Genomic DNA, 19119 nt, shown 5'->3' with positions numbered 1-19119 from the left:
TAAGCAGTTCAGTAAAATAACTATGCCCAGCAACAGTACTGTTGTTCAAACATTTTCCATTGTCAATAATATTAACATATACACAGGTGGGTTTCATCCACGTCATAACCTCCAAATGGCATCAGATTGACAGGATTCCTAAATAAGCCACAAGGGAGCAGAAAACCCATCCTCTGCAGCCCATCTTCTGCCACATCTGCCGCACGATGCCATGTGTGTTTGGAGATGTCAAATACTTTCAGTCTGCTGTAAAGTGTGAACTGGGCTGGAACAGAACGACTTAGCGGGGGCCATGGCCAATGGGGACGAGACAAAGGCTGTGCTTTGTAGCAACCACGGAAAAAACAACCCTGCTTCTTTCTAAGAACATTATAATGTTTTTATGAGGTGGAGAGATGCACTGCACCCCAGAATTAAAATACTCAAAACATTCTGCTCATGAGATTTTATGACTTTAAATGCTTGTGTTTTGTTCCTACAAAGCATGCATCTGTTTGGAAAGAAGAGAAGCTAGTGTGTTGTTTCAGGTGGTGTTTTCTTTTCTCTTTCTTAAGCCGTGTTGGGTCAGTGTACGTAAGAGACGAAACAGAACATCTCGTCCTCACACTTGGCATTATTTTTTAAAGCAAAGGCCTGAAACTGACAACCACCTAGTAGGGCTGTAGTATTCGGACTTGTCTCGGACTTGGCCATTGGACTCGCCAAGTCTTCTAGTTGGTCTCGACCGAGTCCAGCAAAAAAATTTCTCCTTCAAAACAAAACCACATTTGCATGATGTCACGACTGAAAACGTGTGGGAAAACGCTAGGTGCGCCGCTCTCCTTATTTCCAAAGCACTCTGTAATCTGCGCTTGCGCTCCAGTGGCATCTGCTGTTACTGGGCAACCATAACCCACTCTCCATGAAGACACAGAAGTTTCAGCAAAGAATAAATGGATTTCCAGCACTAAAAATCCCTTGTAGTAGCTCTGCTAATAGATTCATTTAAAAATGGCTATCCTTGTACAGCTATGATCATCTGTTTCTCCATCTTAGCTTTCAGTTTTGTTCCGGGAAAGGATGTGCATGAGCAGCGGTGCACTTGCTGCGACCTGAAAAGTTTAGATGTTTTTCTAATTTAATTTTCTACCTTGTGTTTTATTTACGTCTACACCTAGATAGCCTTAAACTTACCCTTTACAATAATGAAATACTAATTATTGTTGTACAGTATAGGGGTTGCAAGACTACTGATTTCTACTAGCCGATTTTTTTAATAAAAAATGCTTGAGTTACTCGACTACTCGTGGTTCATGCTATTGTAAATGAAAACACATTAAATAGTTTTTTTTTTATCAATAAACGCTTATTAATGTATAGCCTTATGCAACAATTACATATGTAAATTTTAAAAACTTTATAATTATGACATTACATATTTAAATTTTCATGTAACAGCCAGTATTTGTATCTGTAACAATCACAAAATTTTTCCTATCTGCATTCGGATACAACGCCGTACAGTACTTGATAAGACCATTGTTCTGTCGTTTGTCTCAATAACCAGTCTGTATGGCTGTTATCTACTTTTTTATTAACCCATTCTCAACTACATGACCATTCTCTCGAGTCACTCAACTCTCGCGATCACACCCCCCCACTTCTGTTCTCGCGATATCACTACACTACAACCGTTATGACTTTTTATATTTTTTTGGTAGTTATCACTGGACAAGTATGTCATGTTAAACTAAAATTATTATTAATTTCTAAAATAATATTTATCATGCAAGCAGAGAGATGTCATGACAAACGTTTAGTGATCATTTGAACACGACTGAATCCATTCAATGCGCACATTTTCATTACGCAGAACACTTTAAGCGAGTCTTAATGTTAATGAACTTCACTAAACAGATGTGTGTGCGCCGTGCAAACCAGCAAAAGGTAAAGATGCAAACATGTAGGACAAGTAGACAATGTATTCGTATCTAAGCTGATTATTAGCCTACTCTTGAGAGAGAACTGATTTGGTTTTTGAGAGACTGAGACGCGCAACGCTGCTGTTTGATTGGTGAGCGCGCTGTGCTTACTCCATTCATTCGTATCATATTGTACCCTAAGCTTTAAATCATTTTAAATTGTTTGATTTGCGCTCTTTTCACTCATAAAGTTTACATTCAATTATTTCTGGCGCTGATCCCCTGGCTCACCTGTTATCTAGCAAACACCAGACTGTGTCAGCTTCCGCCGAGTATTCAGGCAGAATTATTCCTTGTCCGTTATTCGTTTAAGCCATTATCCTTGCCATTCTGAATAAGGTATTCGGCTTCAGGCACAACCCTAATTATTACATTACATATTTTATTTTTACATGCAACATAGATAAGGTCATATAGTAACAGCTCCACCCAATATTGTAATTCTAAAATTCACGTCGTACTTGCAAACACTTTGTATGCATTATGGTTAATGCATGCTGGAGTAGTTGACTGTTTCCAACAGCGGCGAGTAGTCTATGCCAGCACTAGTACAGTATGACAAAAATTTCTCTGTATTTATGTGCGCATGCCCAGTAGAGCCCAACGTATCCCTTCTAGCCTTGCTGTGCGCATTTGTCATATCCCGAGCTTTGCGTGTGTCTGTGCACTATGCCAAGGCATCAGTCATTTTAATTTTTGACCACAGACATAATGTCAGCAAAAGCAGCATTATTAAGTAAATAAAATGAAAATAAAGTACATAAAAATATTTTGACCTTACAGCTCCGAAAGTATGAATCTGAAATATATTTTATTTTACCTGGATATTTTCATGGGTGGGGGGCATGGGGGCCCATCAGGACTGCCTATGCATAGGGCCCAGGGTCTTGTGTAACGCCCCTGTTAGCTTCAACCCTAATTATACACACTTGAACCAGCTAATCAAGCTCTTACTAGACACACTAATCTTCCAGGTGTGTTAAGGCCAGTTGGAGCTAAACTTTTCAGGACATTGGCTATCCAGGATCTAGTTTGGAGACCCCTGTCCTACAGAGTTGTTACTTTGCACATGCTTTTTGATCATTACAAAAAATAATGTAAAATTATTTTCTTAGAATAGGAGATATGCTGTCTCTCGCATCACAAACATTGTAAGTAGTTAATTTTGTGGTCTTGAAGAGGACCCTTTTTTCTCTCATTTGGACTCGAAACTTTTGGACTTGGACTTGACTTGGACTCGAACCTCTTTGGACTCGGTCTTGACTAGTCCTGGACTTAGACTTGACTTGGACTCGACAAAGCTGGACTTGACTACAGCTCTACAACCTAGTAAACAATAACCTCTGCCAGATGACTTATTGTTTAACCATCCCTATGTGTCAGAAAAGATGGAAAGTTTCTAGCCATGCAAAATCATGCAGCTTTTATCTCTGCTACAGCAATTACAGTTCTAGCTATGAGTCTTTGACTTTGACCAGTCACGTAATGAGCTCCTTCCACTTTCTAGCTTAGTTTTCTTTGGCCTGGTTAAATTAGTTCTGCTGGTTCCATCTACTCTACAGTTAGCCTTCATCGCCATTGTTCTCTTCACGCAGCACGCTTGTCTACGTCTCCTGTGAGGCGCTCGTCTTTTGTTCCCGCCACATGCAATGGCATGGAGTTCGGCCTATTTTATTCATAAGCAGCAGAAACGTGTGGCCTATTGGAAGGGGATGGGGGAAGTGTGGGGTTTGGGGCATCCCTGCCCAGGACGGACAAACGGGACTACATGACCCCCTGATCCGAAACGGACAGAGCCAGTCATCCGAAAAAACAAAAACAAAAAGAGGGGTGGGGGAGAGGGACGAAAGAAAAACAGAGAGAGAGTGACGGGAGAGGAGAGAGATACAGCTGGAGATTACAGTGCTAATGGTTACTACATAAAGGGCAAGATAAAGGAATTATGGGAACTGTGAATTATGAACTGGGCAAATGTTGCTCTCAAATCCACAGTCACAATATCTAACCGTTCAAATGTTTAGGGTCAGTTTTATGCTCACCAAGGCAGCATTTCTTTGTATTTATTTGTTATTCCTGTGACGGAAAAGCTTGATTTTTATCAGCTATTACTCCAGTCTCCAGTAATGTAATAATTTTCTGCTTAAGAAACATTACAGATTATGAATAAACAAGTTCAAAAGAATAGCATTTATTTGAAATAGAAATCTTTTGTAAAATCATAAATTCCTTACTGTCACTTTTGACAAAGAGATGGTTCGCCCAAAAATGAGAATTCTGTCATTGATTACTCCCCTTCATGTCATTCTATTGCCATAAGACCTTCATTCATCTTCAGAACTCAAATTAAGATTTACTTTGATGAAATCAGAGCTTTCTGACCGAGTTAGGTAGTAAATACATCATTAAAATAATCCATAATGTAATGTAAAGAAATTGTTGAATAACTTTGTTATTTTTTGTTTTTTTTTGGTCACAAAAAGTATTCTTGTAGCTTCATAAAATTACGGTTCAACCACTGATGTAACATGGACTATTTTAACAATGTCCTTACTACTTTTCTGGGTCTTGAACGTGTCAGTTGAGTTGCTGTCTATGCAGAGTCAGAAAGCTCTCTGATTTAATCTAAAATATCTTAATTTGTGTTCAGAAGATGAACAAAGGTCTTGTGGGTTTCACTAGTCAGAACATATGTACACCTGACATGTGGTCAGCCAGATTTCAAACCGATAAACTTCAGCATGTCACAAGTGTGCAAATGTGCTACGAGTTAGCAAACCAGGCTTTTTGTTGCAGACTAGTTCCATATTTAAAAAATGAAAGGTTGATGAGTCTTACTCATATTTCACTGCTGGTTATATATGCTATATATAATTGTGTATGTGACGAATAAAAATCATGAATCTTGAATCTTGTCTTGTAGTGTACGCTTGACTCCAGAGATGAAATAATAATAGTGCTAACAAGTGGCATTTAAAAGGAAACACAGAATGCATGCCGCCTTATGGGAAACCCTGTTTTAATTCTTTAAAAATCTGGGCCTCTCATTCACACTATTTGTGATATCATTGACGAGCGTGCGATGAGTCACGGATTGTAAATGCAGAGCTTGAGTCCGCCTCTGTCTTTCGCATTAAATCACTCTGTCGTGGTACCAGGCTGAAGTCCGTTACATTTCAATGGGGAGGAATCCAACGGGGGGGGGGGGGTTGTGGATGTCTGTTGATGCATGGGGGTTGGTTTAAGGATAAAGGGGGTTGGCGATGAGAAGTTGTGGAGCTGAAAGAGGGGTGGTGGAGGGGGTTGTGGTGGCTGCTTCATCCCCTGAGGAACTGCCTCGGATGCCAAGCAAAATCTGTCTCTCTCTCCTCTCTAGCACCTGAGGGCTAATCTGTCAAGCTCAGTAAGCACTGGGCGACCTGACTCCATAACCATCCCTGTGTGTGTGTGTGTGTGTGTGTGTGTGTGTTTGTGTGCCGGGAATGGGGGAGGAGAGCACCTCACATGCTGTTTTCATATGCACCCCATTCACAAAGCAGCCAGAAGCCATCCTCCACTTGCCTATCAGTTACTATAGTGACGAGTCTGCGCAAATTAAGTAGGCAGGTCTATGGGGGCGTCCACAGCCTCACTGGCCTCTGAGATTACAATAGTGGAACAGTTCTCTATGTTTTGATTGGTTGATGCCGCACATTTCAAAAATTCATACATAACGCCAGCTTTGAAAGGCTCAAGGCTGTCTTCTCGCTCAGCATGTGTAGTATTTGTATTTTTATACACTTGCGAGAGAATTGGTGTGAAAATGCAGGGAGATCAGATACACTTCCATGGAGCATTTAGCAATTAAGGAAAGTATCAAGTCTGGACAGACTCAAATTTAAAGCACACAAACACACACACACAAACACAAATCATTTCTTCAGATAATGTTTACCAAAGCAGGTTCTTGAAGCCTTGCCTCAGTGTAAAAAAAGACAACTTTGAGAAAGTTTAAAATATTGTGGTAACATTTACATTATGTAACAAGATAACATTAGTTCATGCATTAACTAATATTAACAAGACAATTGATACAGTATTTATTAATCTCTGTTAACATTAATAAAAAGTAAAAACATTATTTAAAATGCTGTTCATCCTTAGCTGAAGTTAGCTCAGGTCCATTAAATAAATAATATTTACAGATAATTTTAAATTTTAAAATATTAAATGCCTTTTCATTGTTAGTTCATGTTAACTTGTTTTCAACGGTGTAAACAAATAAAATCTTACTGTATAGTATTATCCATATTATTTATTTGTGCAATTGAGAGTTTTAAAGTTGCATCTGTGAAATATGATATAACAATTGTGAAATATAAAATAATTTCACAATTATGAGAAAAAAGTCACAATTGTAAGATTAAAGGCACAATTACAAGAAAAAAGTTGCAATTCTGAAACAAGATGCAATTGTGCGATATTGAGTTCCAATAATCAGATACGGAGGTTTGCAATCGAGGTGAATAGTCACAACTGTAGGAAAAAAAAACTGCAATTATAACTTTTTTTCCTCTCTAAGGCTTCCTTAGGTTCTTCTTTTTTAAGCTTGTCGTACAAAGGGCTTCATTCAAAGCTTCAGAATAAAAACAAGTCAAAACAACTTGTTCCTAAAATGCAGAATGCTCTCAAGCCAATGTTTATTTACAAGACCGTTGCTCACTTCCCCAAGCAGTCACACTCTAGTCTGCCGGATGGCCATGACAGACAATCTACACGAACAAAAACAACCTGAAAGAAGTTTCCTTTTCTAAATACATCCACGTGACGGCTGGACGTGGCCATGAATGCTCTTCAAATAAGATTTAAACAACCCATGTGACTAAAAACTACTATAAACTATTAGAAGCAGTGCATCCTGCTGGGCCGAGCCAAAGCCCCCTGCTGCAGGCACAGAATCAATGGATCTACTCATGTGACTGAAAAATGCCATAACCCATCCCTGTCAATGACAACAGGATGCAGAGAAGCTTAAGAAAAAAAAATTAAAAGTTAAAGAAGACAATATTGTGACGTTTTAAGCATCAAATAAGGAATGTGTTATGGATTCAAAGAAAGATGCTACACAAAGTCTGAGAGGTACGGACTGTTAATACACACAGAGACACAGAGCTTTCAGAAGTTGGTCCAGGCACATCAGAACTATGAGCGTGCCCTGTGTGTGTTTGTGCATGAAAGGCCTGAAGTGTCTGTGATCTTCCCTTGCGATTCTTGGCTCCACTCAGCCATTTAAAAGCTCTGAGATGTGCAGTACAACATTTTTGGAAGAGTTTCATATACACACCACACGCTTTCCACATCAATCACATTTTATCTTCACAGGAAGACACTTATGAAACCAAAAATGCTTTACTTGGGGATCTTGGTATGCACAAAAATGAACCAACACTGAGCACTCGATGGGAAGAATGCTAAAATCAGGGCCTAAGTTTGCATGAAACTACTGTTTTTGCATTATGAAACCATTTTTGTCCCCATGACAAATGAAGTTTCAGTTTAATATTTGCATGTTTCTGACATGTAACGCAGGTCATTTTGGCAGGCTCTTGTTAAACCTGAACCTGTCATAAAGCATCAAAATGTATAACATTTATAATTTGTTCCTCATGTTTTTGTTTGAACAGCACAAAGTGATTCACCTTCAAAGCACAAATGACGACATTTTTAATGAAACCTAACAAATGCATAGCCATACTTGTTTAATGCGTGAGAACAAACCTGACTGATGCTTGTAACGTGCTTGCATGATGTGAAAATAGCCCTCATTGATTCTCTCATATTGAGCAATATAAAGAGATTGTGCCATCATATAAAATGATTGTGTTTCCTCAGAAGACAATTCTGATTCATTTGGATTATGTGCTTGAACTTTTTAAAAAGCCAAAGTTTTGTTGGAATGGACATTTAAGGGGAACACAGAAATCTCTCAGGTTTAAAATATATTTTTGTGTGTTTCAAAGATGAATCAAATATGGATTTGGAACGCTGAGTTTTGTTAGGTTGCAACATAGGCTCATTGGAAATACGTGCATCTGCAAACCTCAAAAAACATACATATGCATACAAATCGCCCCCTCAGTCTGTTCTGAAACGCTACTGTCAATCAAACTATCGTGGGAGGGGCCTGTCTGTGTGACATCACACAGACAGGAGTCTGCGATTGGCTCGATTTGATAAAAGGGTAAAGATTTTTGTAGATTAAAAAAAACACTGGGTTGATTCTTATCATTATAGAGGGTGGTTGTGCACACACAGCCAACACACATTTCAGTTCAAACAACTTGTAAAAGTGCATCGGATGACCCCTTTCTAACATATTGCGAGATTTGAAAACTGATACTTTGAAACGTGTTGTCACATATCCAGCTTCATATGCATGAGTTTTCTAATTCAGTAAGTTTGCTAGGTGGCTTACACTAGTGTTGTCAAAAGACCCGGTACTTTGGTACCAAGTCGGTACTAAAAAAATGTAAATGTGACGGTACCAGGTTTCTTTAAGTACCGGTAGTACCGAGGTCCCGTTCAAACCCGGTTCAGCGCTATGATTTCTGCGAAGCAGAAAACGAGGACGGAATCTCAAAATTCAGCCATGAAAATGAAACTTACATTTTAATATGGACAGTCATGGAATCTGTCATATTTAGCATAAATTAATCAAATCAAATCTCCATATGGACCAGTATCTGTAAATGTTAAGCCGCAAAAGTTGTTTGAAATATGAATACGTGTTCTGCGCGTCTCTGTGTGAATTAATGAATGGCAGAGACGTGCGGGTTTGTTTACTACATAGACTGAAGCGCATGACGCTTGCATTAATTTCAGCATCTGAGCTTCAGAGTTCTCTCTCCATCAAGCGATCTGAACTTTTCAGTTCATCTCAATGGACGCACAGCGCACCTGTATTTGATGCTCTGTAAACTCTTTGTGAAGGCGCATGACTCACCGTCGCTTTACTGATAGCGCTGTTTCTCACACATGCAAAGAGAGAGAGAGCGAGAGTCTTACCATGCTGAATGGACACGCTATATGTAAACTAATCACAATAAATAAATCACAATATTTCTTCCATGTTTTAATTTTAATAGCAAATCTCCTTTATTTACCAAAAATAAAATTCATAAATTAAAAGACAAATTAAATTTGGGTGAAACTTGTTTACTGCTTTCATAATTATATAACTTGTAGAAAAACTTTAAACACAATTGTAAATAAGTATAAAGAATGGCATTGGTTTTATTTTTAGTGCTAAAAAGTTATTTTTTTTTAATTAGCATATTTTTGTGTTTTGCTTTGGTACCGAAATTGGTACCGAGAACCGTGGATTTTCACTGGTATCGGTACCGAATACTGAAATTTTGGTACCGTGACAACACTAGCCAAGAGTGTGCAAAGCAGTAATCAAAGCAAAAGGTGGCTACTTTGAAGAACCTACAATATGACATTTTCAGTTGTTTCACACTTTTTTGTTATGTATATAATTCTACATGTGTTAATTCATAGTTTTGATGCCTTCAGTGTGACTCCACAATTTTCATAGTCATGAAAATAAAGAAAACTCTTTGAATGAGAAGGTGTGTCCAAACTTTTGGTCTGTACTGTATATATAATTATTATTATTATTATTATTATTATGTAAAGTATAATGCCTTACACCATACAGCACTGCACTTGAGTGGTGAAGAGCTCTGGTACGAACCTCGTAAATCTACGGTTCAACAAAACTGCTCAAATCTGTATAAGGAAGTTAAAATAGCACAACTGCATCAACTGTGTTTTTATATATATCCGATAGTGTTGCACTTTTGCAACACTATCGGGTAGATTTAGGGTTGGATTTGGTATAGAGGATATTTCAAACACGATAGATAGAGCATTAAATTTTAGAGACACTCCTCAGATATTGGAATTAAGAACAATACATACCTGAAGCAACATAACACAAACACAGCAAAATGTACCTATATCAACGTAACAAACATGTGCCAGGGTCATGCATTGAACACTGATTTTAGCGGCAATCACTGGATGCTTTACTTTGAAACTGCCACGAAACATTTAGTAAGGTACGTAATTACGGTGTTGCAGAAATATATTTAGAGGCACATAAGTCAAATGAGCCTGGGTTGCAAGATATATATTGCAGTAAGTAACCAGCCAACTGGCAACAAACTCCTTTTATGCACTTGCCAAAGCTACATTTTACATTTGGCACAGAGCAAGTTTTGGGCCCTGGCTAAGAGAAAAAAAAAGAAAAAGAAAAAAGACATTAAAAAGAAGATCCTCCCTGCTTTTGGAAGGACCTTGTCAAAGATGGCCTGGAAAGAGCGTGCAGAAAACAGCAAACAGCTATGCCAGTCAAAACACTGGGCCCCCCACGGGTCTCTGTGCACGCTGGCGAGCACGTCACATCTGGATGAAAGAATCGGCGTGTGCCCTTTCATTCACACGTGGGACAGCTCCCCCCACATCGCCTCTGCTGCAAGAGACTCTCTGCGTTCTACGCTCATTCCTCTTATTGTCATTCTAATTAGCTTTCATGAAGGAAAAAAAGCCAAGCTCGAACGTGCGCACACACACACACGCAGAGGCCCTGCCTTAGACAAGCACATAAAAAACACACAAACAGAAATGACCACACAGAAAAAAATTCATTGGTCCCAAGCCAAATTTTAGCATGGGGTGCTCCCTTGTCCTTGTATCCAGTGAGTTATACCATTGAGGACCTTGTGAATACATACTAATGTACTCAAATACACACTCTCTGAGACACCATCACACTCTCACGTACACACACTCATCGTAGGTGTGAGATAGAGAACTGATGAATCCCAGTGAGAGAAAAGAGAGGATCAGGTTGAGACAATCACAGCGATGAAGAGACGGACAGACGGGTGGGGGAAGCTAAACCTTCACACACATTTACTATGAGAACATCTCAGAGGGAAACGTTTTACCCCCACCTCCCATTACAAACTAAGGGGCCGTTTGCATGACAACGTTTTCAGTCAAAAATGGCAAACTTTTTATGCGTTTTGACTGTTCGTTTACACAACAACGGTATTTTGGGGTCTAAAAACATATTTTTGAAAACGGGTTTCAAAGTGCAGGTTTTTGAAAATGGCATCGTTATCGTCTTTTTTTATTATTTTACAATATTATTTTGCAGAACCATGTAGAAGTTTCGTTTTGAAACATAGCACAAAACATTTCCAAAAAAATATATCATACCAACATGAATACAAAAACCACATTTAAGAACTTGGCAAATGTGTTTTTAACTAGATTTCCGAAAGCTTCCTCTTTTTCATCACAGACATCCATCATTCTCAGACATACTAATTTGTCACAGACCCATAAAAGAATTATGAAAATTGTGCAATGCAACATGCAGTGCACCATTCTGCATAACAATATGCTCTCATAATTTAATATGTTCTCTCACTAATGCCCATGTTTTAGTTTTTTTGATTAATATAAGATCATAAAAATATATGTATAATACAACCACAGAAAAAAATATGATATAGCTTGTCAAACTGCAGGACACTGCCGTTATTCCTTCATATTTTACTCTGTGAGAACTGTTTCTGTTTATTGAGACAGACATCTATATTTGTAGCCTCTGGATAACTTTGTGCAGCAACAATCCAATTATCAAAAGAAAATGAGACTGCATGATGTGAGATCCCAGTCTTTGAGAATCCGAACTGAACCCGAACATCCCTAGTGATGCCATCAAAGGCATTCAGATTCCATAAATCCTCCAGAAATGGGGATCAATTCCTTCAATATGAAAGGAATTTTACTACTCTAAACATCTTTTCTTGTGTTATTTCTCGCCAGTTGCATCATCCTCCTCAACAGATGGAGAGAACAGAGCAAACTGAAGCTCCCCATCTGTAAAAACCCAATGATGGCTAAATTATTTGTTAACTGCCACATGAGCGTGCATTATCAAGTGAATGTCAGTTGGACAGTCTACCAAAAATTGAAAATTCTGACAGCATTTTACTCACCCTTGTGTCATTCAAAATCTGTACACATTTCTTTCTTCTGTGGAGCACAAAAGATATTTTGAGGAATGCCAAACAATTTCAGGTCTAGAGAAGTCAATGAAACCCAAAACAGTATGGTTACCAACATTTTTCAAAATAATTCAAATTCTTTTATATTCCACAGCAGAAAGAAAGTGATACAGAGGTTGGAGCGACATGAGAAGTAAATGATGACAGTATTTTTCTTCAGTTCTTGGATGTTCTAGGTCTTCATGTTAGGGGAAAATGGCAGCTGACATCCTCAGCAGGGCACTTCCTGACTTTTCCACGTTGCACCTTAAAGATCTGGAGACAAGCCAGGACAAGGTTTATGGGAATTCCCTGGTATGGGGCAGCCCTCCTCCAGGTGGAAGAAAATTGCCTGGCTAAGTAGGAGCAGAAATGGGAACGTGTATCTCCCAATTGCTGTTCAAAGATATCCATCTGTTGTAAAACTATGATACCCCATATTATATCAAACCTGAGTGAAGAGAAAGCATCCTGAGGTTATGGCTAATAGAATGACTGATAACGTGGTTTCAGTAGCGTGGACTTAACATCACTCCCTACTGCCAGCTGTAATAGCTTAATTTGTCACCCTGACACACATGCAAACACCGTGCGCACACGCACACACACACTCGGCTGAAACATCTCATTAATGCCCAGCAGCCCATTATCTGAGGAGGAGGGGATGAACGCTTAAATTCAGTGCAGACAATTTGAATATGTAATGGGCTAAAGATCACTAAATCTAATTTGACAATTAGAACAGATTCCAGTTTTACACCCTTGACACAACTACCCTACTCCAATTTTAAAGGGGAAAGAAACTTCATTAGATCAGATATTCCTTCACTACATGTTACAGCATTTTGCATACTATAATTGTGGAATTTATGGGGGTTGAACGATGCTTTGGGAGACATGGTGGCCATGGTTATCCCCCTCCTTGTAGCAGATCTTTCATGTCTGCACTGAGACAACAGGCATAGAGATACAAGAGGTTCCCTTGGGTTAACCAACACCCCCACCTCTTCCCAGAGATCTTGAAAAAGCCTTTCCAGTCGTCAGTCTGACCCAGTAACCTGGTGAGCAGCTCAGGGGTGTTGAGTGGCCTCTCCCGGGCTTCCGAACGCGAGCACAGTCCACCGTTTGTGTCCGGAGCGAGTCCCTTTCCTGTCCCGCTTCTGGATATGTTTTAGACGGGGCTGATTGTGGCAAGCAGGCACTGATGGGGAGGTGTGCTACGGCTGAATGTGCTAATCCAGTTAGACACAGGCATCTTTCTTTACAGCCATTGAACAGGAATGCACCCCCTACCAAAAATCCACCTAGGTTGTACAGTGTGACCGCACGCCACTGCCAATTTTACTAGCTGTAAACAACAATACTCTCATAAAAACCTAACTGCTGGCCTGCAACTGTTACGAAACCCAGGAATCGCATCCAAACAATGACACTTTCCTAATTTACGACCCATAATTGTGCTTATGAACATACGTGCTGCTATAATTATATAAATGCTCCCAATCTATTTGGGCAGGCCCTAAGGGTGGCGTCACTTCAGACTGAAGTTCCTTCTCCATTTCAGGCGATGGTTAAGAAGCTCATGAAATATTGAGGGAGTATGCAGGCGGCTGAGGGGTGCCATGAGTTTTTTGCTGCACTGCTCGACAATCAGGTCTAATTAAAGCATTGCAATTTTTAGGCGTCAGGAGGGGTGAGGAAAAACACATTCATCTTACCCCCTGGTTCCCCTTGAAGCAAATTGCCGGCTGATTTGGTAAGGACCCCTGGGGACAGAAGAAAAAAAAAGGTAGTAGAGGTTGGTTAGCATCTTCGGTACTATTATTATATAAAGGATTAGAAACCAAAGATGAAATCTTAGAAATGAATGATCTCCAGCTGAATTTCTAGGCTGGAACCCTCATAACGCATTTAGGTCATTTATGACTCGAAAAACATACATTATTTTTCATTTTTATTTATTTATTATTATTTTATTTTATTTTTTGGTATGAGAATCAAGTGCACCAGGACTATCAATTCATATAGGATGCAAAATTTTCCTAAAATCTATATTTTTTTAATGAATAAAAAGGCCGTAATGCAGTAATAACATGGTAATACTATTAATAGCATAATATTCAGTAATACGACATTTTTGTGCATTCACTAATTAATGGGAAGTTACTGATCCAATACAATATGGTTTAAGTTATGAATGTTTTATAAGCTCACATTTCACCAAGTTCATGCAAATGCAAGATGGATTTTGAATGCCTTATGAGGGTTAACAAAAACAATGCAAATGTTTTGTACCAGCCTTACATTGAAGCAAAAGGCAAAACTGAAAAATAATTTACTCCACCTGTGTGACTTTCTTCTATGAAACAAAAAATTACACATTCTGAAGAAACGTGTAAAAAATCCATCGTTTTTACTAAATTTTGGCAGCTGTGGTTGACAATAATTTTGTAAAAAAAATACAGAAAAACTGTAGACACATTTACAGCCAAAAACTGTAAATTTTACAAACAAGATTTGAATTTGAATGTAAAGTAAATTCAACAACGCACATTGCTATTAAAATCTGTTTTGTACCTTTAACATGCTGACAATCACCATAATAATGCAGCTGGTAAAAGAGAAAGCCACATGAAGAATCAAAGCTCATCACAAGTAGCTTCACCACAAGCAGAAGTATATACTAATATAAAGAAGATTAACAGAGTCATTAATGCAAACACAAAACACCATCATGGTACACATGATACTTAAATAATGCAAAAAACTTTCATTAAACAGAAGATGTAACAAAGTCCAAATGAACAGAACTAAAAACTATTAAAAAAGCATAATTATTTAAATAAAAAAGGGAATTCTGGGAATATCGGTTTACAGTTTTTGACTGTAAATTATACATTGATTAGTTATTTTTTACTTCTAAAAACTTTACAATTAACAGCATTTTACTGTAAAACTGCAATGTCAACATAGATCTTTTACCGTTTTTCCCTTTATATAGTATGGAATTTACTGTTTACCTATTAACAGTTTTTCCCTTAGCATTTTAACAAAATTTTACAGTTAAAATTACACTTATTTTTTTACAGTGATAGAAGTAAAAGTCAATGGAGCCCAAATCAACACAATTAACTTTCATTGTAAGGCCAAAAACATTTTTTCCAATTTTCTTGCTCCACAAAAGTAAGTCATACAGGTTTGGAACGACATGAGGGTTTTCATTTTCTTAATTGTTTACCCACAATGCCAGCATTTCCACAACCCCTGTTTAGGTACTAACTTCAGTCAAATATCATGCCTACCTATTAGCCTCCCTTCACAGTAATTACAGTCTCCTCTTACTTGCTTGCCCCCTTTGACAGAGGCACAGTTCTCTCCTGTATTAATTCATGCAGACTGTGAGTGAGGGGGGTGGTTTCTGAGAGAATGAAAGGCTGGCTGTCACTGGCCTCTCGGCAGTGTCATGGTTCTGCTTGTGCGAGCCTAGAGATCAAGGCCTGGCTTTGCTAATCTGCACTGGAATGCGTCCGATTAATAAATCTCAACTTGAAAGACCTTACATGAGTCAATCAAATGTTATTGTGTGAGGCGTGGATGAGTGTGAGGGTGTTGAGTGTGTGAAGACTTGTAGAAGAAGTGGGGGTGGGACAGGGCAAACATCATGGGAAAAGCTTTTAGCCACCAAATTATGAACTGAGTGAGTACTTAGCACTAATTAGGACTAAAGGTAAGTTACAAAAGCATTTCATTTTTTTTTTTTCTGAAGGTGCATCAGACAAAATCAAGCAAACCTGGACATTATCTACCCTGTGGTGTTTGTCCACCACACAAAGTGAGTACAAATAGGCCTTTTATATAACCATCTCCTGCTTAGCTTTAAACAATTAGCTGGGTCCAATGTCCAGGGGCATTAACGCATATATACAAAACAAGACTTATTCGCATCACTAATGTAAATTGCTGAGAAAAAAGGATAGCAAAAAAACGGAGGCTTCCCCAGCATAGCTCAAAACCATTAAGCAAGGTCAAAAGATAGCACTTATTATCTTCAAGGTACAGCTGGAGCTTTAGTCAACAAGCATGTTTATCTATTATGGATGTTACAGGGAGAGGCCGTCATGTCACTCCACACATACAGTGCAGCTCAAGTTGCTTATTAAAAAATACAGGCTTATTGGTTCTGCGTCTGCTGTCATGTGGTCGGATTAGTGGCTAAACATTACTGAAGGGGGTGGTGGTGGTGCTGCTGTAGCTAACTTGAACTTTGTTTTTGTTTTGTTTTTTTTTATTCTGGTGCAGTGAAAGCTTCTAAGAACATAATAAGCACAGTTCAGAGGAGGACAGTGAAGTATCTAATGACCTGATTTGACCGTGTCTTTGGTATTAATATGATAAATCATATGTTATTGTTGTTTTCTTTCTGTTGACCTCATTTGTAATTAATAAATATACTAATACGCAAAACAAAACCCGGGTCATTATATGTCAGACTGACCACAAAGCAATGGGACCTGTCAACTGCCAATGCTGATAGCTGATTACTTCTTACCTATCAAAAACAAACTTCAATTTACATTTTATGCAATAATGTGAATAACTAGGCTTGGAACTGAATATTATGAAGTATAACGCAAATGAGAAACAGATTAAATCATAGCAGAGGGCATTTTTTATGTCACTTCATTTTTAATTTTAGTGCATTTATACCACAAGTGCCCCAAATTCCTTACACTGACAGAATGCCAGCAGCATTATTGTGATTGAAAGTCATTAAAAATGTTCTGGCGTATCAAAATGGGGCAGTTATAAAAATTTAACAAAAGACTGACTAACATATTTACTTCTACTTTTCACTCCTTCTACTAGGTCACATTTGATGACAATAGAACATTCATTATCGAGCTCCTGTTGCAAGCGCGAGGAAGTCTTCTCGTATTCTGATTGGGTCAAACGACATTCTACACCGCCTGACTGACCAATGAGCGATGACATCGGGACGGCGTCCAAGCGTTTAAAGGACTAACAACAATACGGATAGAGCACGCCAACAAAAATACACCTTTATCGTCCAATCATCTACGAGAAGCGCTTGACTTGAGATAAGGCTGACTGGCCAAGTGACCCGTCCAGCTGGCGTAGCCTACACGTTTTAACGCTGAGGTATTGATATTACTGGAATCTGTGCTGTCGAGCCGACGGTTACAATAGTGTATTGATTACTAAACTGCGTTTAACTTGACGGTTTACGAGGAATTATCTTTACGTGAGGCAAAAATTACATTTAAAGGGATAGTTCACATAAAATAAATCCTGTTAGCTCATCCGCATGCCGTTTAAAAACCCGGCTGACTTTCTTTCTATTACTGTACAGAAGGAAATGTAGGTGACTGACAGCCTCAAGTCCACATTCACTTACATTGGAAGGGTTTTTTTTCATACAATGAAAGTGAATGAGGACCGAGGCTGTCATTCTACAGAACATCTTCCTTTTGTGTTCTGCGGAAGAAACAATATCATAGAGGGTTGTAACAACATGATTTAAAAACAACATTTAGATTTAATTGACTATGTCGAGCCATTTCCATATGCCTATTTAAGTTAATCATTCAAGAAGCAATTATAAACTTAAATTCCACCTATAGAGACAATACGAGGTTATATGCGCTTTTATTTTATTTTTGTGGATAGTTCACTAAACCTTCGCAGTAAAATGAAAGGTTAATCTCGAATATGAGTCAAATTAAATATTTGATAGGGAAATGAAAAGGCAGCAATCTCAAAAGCTATTTAAATTACTAAATGGTACTCAAGGTTTATAGTTCATAAGATCGAGCTTGAGCCTTGAGCCCCTCTCAGACCGTAAGATCCCCGTCAATGTTATGAGTAAAAGAAACAATTCTCATCTTCGGATTAAAATAATCACAATTCTAACAAGTAATGCGGTGTTTAGCATTAAGACAGTGTCATGTAACATTTCGTATCATTTGTCAGAAGGAATTAAGCAGGCGACTTTGAACCTTAAGTGGAAAACAGAAGTCGTAAAGTCAATTCCAACTGACTTAGCGAGAGAAAATAATAATAATAATTGTAACAGCTTACAAAATAAATAAACAAAACTAAATAAAACGAACTTTATCGGAACAGTAACAACTGGATGTGTCCCATTTCCTCCTGTTACTATCTGTCCGTGGTAAAACAGCATATGGCACTTAAAGCGACGGACTCTGGTTAAAAAAAATCAACACTTTACAGACAACTAACGGGAGGAAATGTTTTGAAGTTCTGAGTTCTGAACTTTTCTTTCTGTCCCACTGAGGTCAGTGCAGCAAATAAACACGTAATAAAACTAAATGCGTTACCTTGAGATTCTTATAAGCTTCCAGCGTCCGGATGGCCGTGTCGGTTAGCTTGACGTGAAAGATGGTTTTATTGGGAATGCTTTTGTTAATCTTTCCGCAGGAGAGTCCATACCGATGCTCCTGTCTCAACGCTGCCATGTCTAGAACTGAGGTGTACTGGCGACATTCTAGTTTCAGCGTCACTCTCCGCTGGGCGGGGTTACGAGAGAGCGTTGTGGGGACGTCATAGACACACGCGCGCGCACACACACACACACACACGCACGTAATCAAAAACGATAATCATATGTATTTCAGAATTAGACATAGTAGTCTAACTCAGTTTATTAGAATTATAAAGTTAGATTAAGTTTATTTGACAATGAATGTAATAATGAAAAAAATAAAAAAATAAATCCTTGTTCTACTAGAAAGCCTGTACTGAGAATATTAAACATGACTTTTACTCATAAGTTGTGGCTATATTAAAAGAAAAAAAAAATCCAAATTGCAATAAATAAATAAATAAAGGGTTAAGAAATTTAACTGACAAAATTATTTGACAAAAAAGCAAACTACGGCTTATAGTGGAATATGAGTTATATTTTACTAGCAAAAAAAAAAAAGTTCAGAAAAACTAAATTAATTAATTTATTATTATTATTATTATTATTATTATTAAATATCAGAATAAATATAAATATATTTGTTTCATTGCAG

At 38.2% G+C, this 19119-nt stretch overlaps 1 protein-coding gene across 2 annotated transcripts in view; it reads right to left on the bottom strand.

Moving 5' to 3' along the window:
• LOC132101437 (RNA polymerase II elongation factor ELL2) overlaps nt 1-18619 on the bottom strand; it is a 42612-nt gene extending 23993 nt beyond the window's left edge. The window contains exons 1-2 of one of the 2 annotated variants that reach the window (XM_059506394.1): nt 18421-18619; nt 13780-13827 (exon numbers count right to left, since the gene is read on the bottom strand). In XM_059506394.1, coding sequence (XP_059362377.1) covers nt 13780-13827; nt 18421-18558 — 186 coding nt within the window. In that variant the 5' untranslated portion in view covers nt 18559-18619. The remainder of the gene's footprint in view (nt 1-13779; nt 13828-18420) is intronic. The other variant, XM_059506393.1, reaches the window with a different exon arrangement.
• Nucleotides 18620-19119: the final 500 nt, after the last annotated feature.

This window comes from Carassius carassius, chromosome 23 (genome assembly GCF_963082965.1).
Source record: "Carassius carassius chromosome 23, fCarCar2.1, whole genome shotgun sequence".
NCBI lineage: Eukaryota > Metazoa > Chordata > Actinopteri > Cypriniformes > Cyprinidae > Carassius > Carassius carassius.
The sequence above is the reverse complement of the archived record's forward strand: the minus strand, read 5'-3'. Positions and strand labels throughout refer to the sequence as shown.